Source organism: Hippocampus comes, unplaced genomic scaffold (assembly GCF_001891065.2).
Source record: "Hippocampus comes isolate QL1 unplaced genomic scaffold, H_comes_QL1_v1.1 scaffold309, whole genome shotgun sequence".
Taxonomy (NCBI): domain Eukaryota; kingdom Metazoa; phylum Chordata; class Actinopteri; order Syngnathiformes; family Syngnathidae; genus Hippocampus; species Hippocampus comes.
The window spans coordinates 31,633-41,268 of NW_017805838.1; the positions used below are offsets into that span (position 1 = coordinate 31,633).

General features: G+C 40.8%; 1 protein-coding gene across 1 annotated transcript in view; it reads left to right on the plus strand.

Moving 5' to 3' along the window:
• Nucleotides 1–1,137: 1,137 nt before the first annotated feature.
• Nucleotides 1,138–9,636, plus strand: part of LOC109526559 (UV-stimulated scaffold protein A-like) — a 38,598-nt gene continuing 30,099 nt past the window's right edge. The window contains exons 1-3 of the mRNA XM_019887901.1: nt 1,138–1,574; nt 3,796–3,846; nt 5,413–5,537. Coding sequence (XP_019743460.1) covers nt 5,428–5,537 — 110 coding nt within the window. The 5' untranslated portion in view covers nt 1,138–1,574; nt 3,796–3,846; nt 5,413–5,427. The remainder of the gene's footprint in view (nt 1,575–3,795; nt 3,847–5,412; nt 5,538–9,636) is intronic.

Below are 9,636 nucleotides of genomic sequence, written 5' to 3' on the forward strand. Positions count from 1 at the left end.
GGTGCCCCCCCCCCCCCCCCCCCCCATCACAGAAGCAAAGCTTATGCGGCCCTCACAGGAAAAAGTTTGGGGACCGCTGCTTTATAATATTGGAAATGGAACTAGAAAACATTTTCACATCTGCATCAACTTTCATTTAAAACTCTCCTCTCACTATCGTCATCTGAACCATGTGAAAGAATACTTTCTGAGGCTGGGGAGCTGGTGTCTTAAGAGGAGAAATCGCCTTGGGGCAAAGACACTCCAAAAACTTTTGTTCCTCAATAAAAATTCATAAACTAATCACTTTTTTGTCTTTTATTTCACATGATTTAACAAAAAATTTCTACATAAGTTAAAAATCTGAATTGTAACGCAAATTTGCTATATTTTACATACCAACTCAGTTTAGCATTTACACAAACAAGGAATTTCTTTACCTGCAATGATTTTATAACTACTGCAGGGGTCACTATTGGATGACCAACACAGTGTCAATCCAGTGCTGACACAGTTTGTGAAGTGGGTCAATACACTCCTTGAGGTATCATCGTCCCATCACTAATGTGTTTGCTTATCCAATGTTTCAACATACTTCTCCATGTCGTGTGCATTCACAAATCACCAAATTAGTCAGTAAACAACTCTTTCGTGTCGAAGTCTGCGTAGTGAAAAATGCTTGCACGATCAGCGAGCCCTCCAATATGGTGCGACGCACGGAATTGTGGGATACCGTTACTATTTTAGTAAAAAGGACGGAGCCCTCTATCGGAAGGGACGGTACCGCTTCACACAGAATTCCAAACTGGTGTCTTTTAGCTTGCGGAATTTATCGGCAAAATATTTGCTGCTTAATAAAATGAAAAGGACATATACTAATTGTTGTTTTTGTGAGGCGATCATTGATGATGTTTTTCATTGCTTTTGGAATTGTCCATTCTCAAATAAATTATGGAAAGGTGTTGACACTTTTATTTCTTGTTTGCGTGGAACCCCAAGTTTGCTTTTGAACTACTGGCCTCATTCAAAACCATTTTGTGACAAAAAGAAAACATTGTATTAATTTTTTTCACAGAATATTTTAAGTATGGAGCGTGAAACTCGAGCTTCTACGAGTAGTCTGTTAACTACGTGGATGTCGTGTTGCAGGTTGCAATCAAGCACCTTTCCGAAGCGTTGAAAGAATTCGAACGCGTCTATTCTCCAAGTACTTCCGGTTCATCTTGCTTGAGTCGAGTTGGAGACAACATTTCGGGGACAAGAATGAGAGTTCGAAGACCCACCCACGACAAGGTTATAACCACCGAGGCACATTGCGTGAGCATTCTTCCAGTCTAATGACCTGTCCGTCAAGTACTTCCGTGTCATCTCGCTCGGCTCGGAACGTAAAGGAACGTTCCTCGGCAAAAACAAGAATCCGAGAACAACAAGAAGAAAACAAATGAGGAACGTCGGTTTGCGAAAGGAGTGAACAACAAAAAAATATTCATATCGAAACTGTTGGAAACGGTTGACGATTGGCTAAAGGTCGTTCAAACTGAACTGAATAAACTGATATCCGGAAAGAGTTTGAGATCCCAAGAAGCTGTCACCGGGTAAGTGGAGTGGATTACGGTTTTTTATTTGCCTTAAAGCCACTGTTAGATTGGTATTTTGACTGGTTAAGGACACCGATGTTTGCCTCGGCAGCTTACATTACAACATCGATCTTCAACAAACTAAACTGTACATGAATGCATAAAGAAAAAGAGTCATGCTGAGCAGTGTTGCCACACCCACAGTGAACTCGTAAATAAATTGCTCCACCGATTATTTGAGTTTTAAAGTAACTAAGTTAGATGTAGAAGTTACTTTATTAGTTATAAATGACAACTGGTTTTGCCACTACTGTATTGGAAGTGCATTGTTAACAGTAATATGTAAGACTAAAGTGCGTAATCAAAATAAAATACAGTCTTTTGACTTCACTTAACATGAATACATTGTAAATATAGTACTTTCTGGCGTGTTTAACTCCATTTCTGTAATAATTCTGTCATGTCAAAACTAAACATTGTTAATGTGCATTGCAAATACCCGAATAAATATTACATTCTCTACTATTACATTTCCTCCTGCATTTTGCAACCTTGTAGGACATTCTTTGTAAGGTGAAATATACTTTGCTGTGACTCCAAAGTAGGGCTATCACTATTGAATTATTGAATATTTTTTTGAAAAGATTATTGCTCATTTCATTGATCAGAGATGAAAGTCCTCCGGATTTTCCCGGAATTCCGGGTTTTTCAATTTTTTATGAAAATGTCTCCGGAGAATTGAGGAAAATTTGCATAATCCGGATATTAGTTGACAACATTGAACGAAGACGCGTTTGAGTTCGTTGTATTGCTTTCACGAGCGTAGCCATATTGAGGCACTAACACTAGTAACAGTAAAGAGATTTTTGTTTGTGTAATAACGACAGAAGGCATGATGGCGTTTGACTAATGGTTTAGTTGAACGAATGGCAACTCGCAACAACAGTAGCAAGCGTCATTTTGCCTCTTGGGTTATACCATCTCAACTAGAACGTGGGGGATAGTCCCCAAACAATTTTTGTCTCTTTATAAACACACCTGCTAAACCCCAGTAAAACGAATAAAAGACGCCGTCAACAAGACAGTTGTCGTAAAAAATATATTTGGCCAAAAAGGGAAAAACACAGATTGGCAGAAAATCGTGTCCGTCCGACTTCGAGTGTCGTCTCGGCTGGCTTAGTTTAGCTGTTGTCGTGTATGACGTCATTTGCGTCGGCGCTGATTGGTTGAAATCAAAAAACGCGCTTGCGTACATGTTCGCGCTGAAGCACGCACTGCAGAGAGCAGCGGACTATCTACTGCTGAGGCTCGCTTAGCTTGAGGGGAGTCGCCACAACAGTAATACCCTCGCCTCGCATTCTCATGGCCTCGCCATATCTTGCACACACACACACACACACACACACACACACACACATTTATTTATTTCTTTATTTATTTTTTCCGGAATTTTCAGAAAAGTCCACTTTCATCTCTGATTGATTAATCAGAAAATCTGATAGAAATGTATTTTGTCTTAAAATGTATTATTTTTTCCAGATTACATTTTACTAACTGATTAGTGTTACTTATTTGGTGTTGTTTAATGATTGTACAAAATCAAATAAACAAAGATTAAGCAATATCACATGAGAGGGAGTAAAGTGGATTTCTCACTTGTGTGCTGTCCAGCAGCGGCTCCTTACTGTATGTCTATTTTCGACCCTTTCTTCCTTCCCCAAGACGATTGTCACTGGCTGGCTTTAGCTGTCGATTAATGTCAAACTTGAAAGGATGAATGAGGTTAGTTGTACTGAGCTTTACATGCAACACAAGCGTGTCAAGGTCATGTGACTGACAATATATTAATTTCAATGGTAATATCTGTAATGTACATTTATTTTATTTATTTCATAGGGACAGTGCGCATTAACACAAGAATGAACAGTGTAAATGCGCTGAACTTAGCATAGATGCCAATTTTCAGCCGTATCTCTATGACTATCTGATAACAATGTATTGCCCAACCCTACTTGTCAATTACGGGTTATTCATACTATGACTGCGAGTAACGGTTGTTCTTTTAATAGATAAGGCATGCTCACAGAAATAAGCAACGTGGCAGAAGTTGGGATGCTCAATACCATTTTTTTCAAACCGATACGAGTACTCACCAATAGCGATACCAAGTAACCAATACAATGAGTTTTTCATCAATCCATTCATCCATCCATTTTCTGAACTGCTTTGTCTTCGCTAGGGTCGCAGATGTGCTGGAGCCTATCCCAGGTGTCTTCGGGCAGTAGATGAGGTACACTCTTAACTGGTTGCCAGCCAATCACAGTATTTTTGATCCAAATAATTTCAAACAAATAACAATTGATTTTAAAGAAAGGCCTTTCTTTTATTTCTTACAAATGTCAGAACAATCAATCTGCAGTTCTAATTTAAACACCAAAATAAAACACAAACGGCTTAGAATTTTTGATTAATTTGGAACAAAACATGCAAAATAATCAACTAACAAAACATGCAAAATGAAACTAACAGCTTCCCATGTTTTAGTAGTTGGTAGAAATTCACTGAAGCACAAAGAATACAAATTCAGCTGTGAAGCTCAACACTATAAAGTCGGAAAATAGGGTTGGCAAATGTTTCTGCAGTTCATAAATGTATTACATTATACGTATTTCTGTTATTGGTAAATATTGATTTTTTTTTTTGTAACTGTCCAAAATGGGAAAAACATTAATAAATGGATGAATACAATAAAATACAACTATCCAGAGTAAAAATACCATTCATGTTTCAAAATATAAGTACATTCAGCTGCAAAAAAGTAGCCAACAGGTGAATCGAGCTCTCTGTTTCATACAGACAGCTAGCTATGTTGCCTGTTACTGAAATGCACTTTATTTTGGAGTCAGCCAATCCTCCATCAAGCGTCTTCAGTTAGTCCAAAATGCTGCTGCTTGCCTTTTGACTCGTACTCGTAAGAGGGAACATAACTCCTACTCTGGTCTCACTTCACTGGCTCCCTGTACATTGTAGAGTTCTTTTTATGATTCTATACTTTGTTTTCAAATGTTTAAATGGTCTTGCTCCATCTTGCTCCCTATGCACCTGCCCGGTGCCTGAGGTCAGTGAACCAGATGCTATTAGGGGTTCCAAGGACTAGGGAAAGACTCAGAGGGCATTGAGTCTTTTCCAATCCTGGTCCCTCTTTTCGGAATGACCTCCTACTAAACGTTCGGCAAGTCCCCTCACGGCCCAAATTTAAAACTTGTCTTCAAACACATCTTTATTCTTTGGTTTGTGACTCAGCATGAAACTTGGCCTCCGTTTCACTGTTTTTGTGCTTTTTGCTATTTTTGTTATTAGTTTAATGTTTTAACAGTCTTTGCTGCTGTGTGACTTACGTTCCATGTACAGTTCTTAGCAAGTGCTGTTTAATACATTTGAGTTGAGTTGAGTTCTTTTATCTTAAATGCTCACGATGCTAATCGTAACTACCAGAAGATTGCATATTCTCAGCTGACCTAGTTAATGAATGCCAGAAAAATCGGGAACAGCCATGGAGCCTTTCTTGCAAGATTGCGGAAGAGGTCTTACTCCCTCACCCAAGATTCCCACTCGAGTACTTTTGGCCACCCACCTACAAGGACTGTGTGTGATTCTACGGTCTTAACTGAAATTATATATATGCCAAGGGTGTCAGAGATAAGATGCTGAGCCAGGAGGAAAGGTCACACCGAGACAGCGACCTATCTTAAGTCACCTCTCTAATTATACAAACAGGTTGTGAGGAGTAGGGTGAAGTAAACTGCAAACGCTGCTTTGAAAGACTGCTGTTAAACTTCTCTGTTACTCTACACAGGAGTTACGTTTAGGGATGGATTTGTCTCAGAGAGACAGGCTCTCTGAGCTTGTCGAGGAGCTTACCACTTCTGGACAGCTGAAGATCGACAAGGAAAAAATCAGGGAAGTCAAGAAGATATGCAAGTAAGTCAACTCCTTATTTTTATTTATTTATTTTTTTAAACTCATTGAAGTACAGCCATTTTCTGCAAAGACAATCCGGACAGTATCAGACGTTTTACAGGATTTTGACTAGTTTTTATCATAATTATATGTTGTTAAATAAATTATGTATACATCAAATCTATCAGAAGAAAGAGTAGACTTTTTTTTCTTTCACGAGAAAAAAAAAAATCTATCTTTCTGCAGCACTTGTGAAAGCGCTATATGAATAGAGATTAATTGAATTTTCCGTTCTCTTGTAATTAGCAGTAGAACATAGCTACGTTTTATGAAATTTAAGCAATTCTCACATTCTCTGGAAAAAGATAGCTTTTTGTGTCAGGAAACATGAAGCAGAACAGTGACTGGGATGCTAATACTTTTGGTTTTGTGACATCTCAAACATCTGACCTGTGGTTTCATTCTATAAATGCTATTTTTTTCTTAATGTGTTGCCCGATGAATTGGATCGGGAGTATATATCGGCAGATACTTAAAACCAAAAACTCGCACTCGGACTCGGGTGTTAAAAATGGGACATCTGTAGTTTAACCTCTAAAAGTAAAAATTCTCCACCGAATCCATGTGATCAGTATCAGTATCAATATCGGATGATAACCATCATTCTTGATTGGTATTGATATTGGCATCTTACAGGCCAAGTGTGAAGTAAAATTGGCCAACCATGTTTTTGATAATATCAATGGCTGAACAATTATAAGCATATTTCCGTTATTTTTTTTTAACGCAACCCTTCCAGATTCTTTGTTTAACCCATAGCAACGCCCTTGACAACGAAAATGCTTTTCTTCGGCAATCTTCGGCAATCTTCGGAAATGACGTCACATGGAGAACTGCGAGGGAAGTCCTTCCATTGAACAGCATTGTTGCATTGCTTGTTGGTAAGATGCCACGGCTGTGTGTGGCGATGTATTGTTCACAATCGACAGAAAAGTTGTACCAGTGGCCGAAGGAAAGCAGGGCACTTAAATTGACATATTTTATTCGCACGAAGCGAATGAATTTCACGCCATCATCGACGAGTCTTCTCCACTTCAAAGATGAACTGCTTTCTCAACCGGTCTGCTTATGATCAAGGATTTGCAAAAAAGTAAGTGTGATTTTTGGATAGATGATGATGATTTTGTCAAAGCATAGCTGCCAACGCTTGTGGAATGAACAGTAGCATAGCTGCCAACTCTTGTGGAATGAACAGTAGAAGATAGCGACGTCAGCCGAAAGCTAACTCGAGAAGCTAGCAACGTTGAACAGAAGCTAGCGACGTTAGTTTTCAGCTCGAGGCAAACGAGCTGATGATTTTGTCAAAGAATAGCTGCCAACTCTTGTGGAATGAACAGTAGAAGGTAGCGACGTTAGCCGAAAGCTAACACGAGAAGCTAGCAACGTTGAACAGGAGAAGCTAGCGATAGCGACGTTAGTTTTCAGCTCGAGGCAAACCCCGATCGATGCTATTCATATCAGCGATGAGTAATAATGGCAGTCAGACAAATTGTTCTGGAAGTACAATAGGTTGGCAGCGATGCTTTGTTGACGAATAAACATGACACGTGCTCTTGGAAAACTGTGTGACTAGCCCATAGGCAGTGAACTACTTTGTACATTATATGCGGCATAATTACATGCCAATTATTTTAGTTTCATGACGCGTATTAAACTTATCCTTTAGAGTACTGAGACTGGGGGAAGCTATGGAATGGAACTGGAGGGCCTGAAAAGATGCAGTTAGGAGTTGGAAGGCTTCAATGTAAAAGTTGTCGTCACTGACAGGCATCGCCAGGTGGGGAAATGGATCAGAATCAGAATCAGAATCATCTTTATTGGCCAAGTATGTAGAACACACAAGGAATTTGTCTCCGGTACAACACGCTGCATTAGTATCGTCATAAACAAGGACATGACAAATTGGTATGGAAGGACATTTTGTAATGTAAGTGAACCATAGTGCGGTGGGACCACCCAGTGACAATGTGCAAAGTATCAAGGAGAGCTAAAGTGATCAGTGGTAGAATACAATACTATGACAGTTTGTACAGTTGGTGCAGAAAATCATTGAACAAGAAGAGTGACTATGTCAGTGACTGTTTAGAGAGTTAATGGCTAGAGGGAAGAAGCTGTTTAAGTGTCTGCTGGATTTGGTGCGCATGGATCTCTAGCGCCTGCCTGAGGGGAGTAGCTGGAAAAGGTGGTGGGCAGGGTGCGGGGGATCCAGGAGGATTTTCCGTGCCCTAATCTTGATTCTTGCAGTGTGCAAGTCCTCAAGAGTGGGTAGGGCGGTGCCAATGATTTTTTCCGCCGTCCTAACTGTCCGTTGAAGTCGGATTTTGTCCTTTTTTGTGGCGGCCCCAAACCAAACCGTGATGGAAGAACACAGGATTGATTCGATGACTGCCGTGTAGAACTGACTGTAGATCTCCACTTCTAAATGCGGCCTCTTTCTCTTTCCTGAGTTGTCTGAGTTTGGGAGTGAACCATGGCTTGTTATTGTTGAAGGAGCGGAAAGACTTCGTTGGTACACACACGTCCTCACAGAAACTGATGTATGATGTTACAGTGTCTGTGTATTCATCCAGTGTGCCAGTTGAAGTTTCAAAGATGTCCCAGTCGGTGCAGTCCAAGCATTCTTGTAGTGACAGCTTTGTTTCATCGGTCCATCTCTTCACAGTCTTGACAACAGTTTTAAACATTTGTGTCTGTGTCTGTCTGTAGGGATTAAGTGTATTTAACAGTGGTCACAAAAGCCCAGTGCTGTGTGGGCAACAGATTGGTACGCATCTTTAAGTGTCATGGAGCAATGGTCCAGAATGTTGCCTTTTCTAGTGAAACAATCAATGTGCTGCTTATATCCGGGACGTTCAGGGTTTAGTTGTGCTCTATTAAAATCACCCAAAATGACATAGGGTGACTCTGGATAATTTCGCTCGAGTTTGTTAACGTGGTCAGCTAGCGTTTGTAGCGTTCGCTTGCGATGGGATGTAAACACGAGTACAAAGGAGGAGAACTCACATGGTGAGTAGAATGTCGTACAGTTTAGAAACAGCGACTCCAAGTCTGGTTGCAGTGTGCATTGAGCTTCGTAACATCAGTGCACCATTCTTCGTTGACATAGAAACATATTCCACCACCTTTTGATTTCACGATCAGCTCGGAGGAGGTGGAAGCCAGGTAGGTGCAGCATGGTGTCCGGGTGGCAGTCGTCTAACCAGGTTTCGGTGATGCAGAGCGCGGCAGAACGTGTAAGGTTTTGTTGGTCCTTGTGAGAAGAAGAAGTTCATCGATCATGTTTGATAGAGACCGTAGATTGGCAAGCTGGATCGTTGGGAGCGAGGATCGAAATCCATGTTTGCCTAGCGCGCTGGCTCGCTTCCCCCTCTCCCGGAAGCGTTTCCATGCTCCGTACAGTGCACCCGCCCCACGAGCTGTTAACTCTGACACACAAACCTTGTGGGTTTGCGTGTGTTGGTGAAAAAAAACAGACAGTAGACTCCCTAATGCTGAGCAAGTCTTCTCTCAAGTAAGTGGCATAGGGGTCGCCAAAAAAGAACAAATATTACAAAAACTAAGACAATGCTAGGGCGCACGTAACCCAGGCACTCGTGCCGGCACCATCTTTCATGTTGCCTTTTTTTTTTTTTTGAGTCGAAGAGGATTATAATCTGCTCATAAATGTGTTTACTCCTGAACAATTTTTATCCCCCACTTCTGAAATGAACCATCCTCATATTAATGACAAATCAATTACCCGATTTTAGATACTGCAAGTACTGTACAATGTAACACAAATCCCTTGCATATGGGCACTTAATAGCGTTGCAGGTTCATAGGAGCCCTCCGCCCCTGAAAAAAAAAATCTCTGATATTAATCCACCTCAAAAACAACTGCAAATTCCAATAGATAAAGCAATGTCATTAGGATTCAGGAGTATCCTTTATGAAGACCCTGCTTGCAGGCCCATCCATCCATCCATTTTCCACCGCTTATCCGGGGTCGGGTCGCGGGGGCAGCAGCTTTAGGAGGGAAGCCCAGACTTCCCTCTCCCCAGCCACTTCTTCGAGCTCTTCC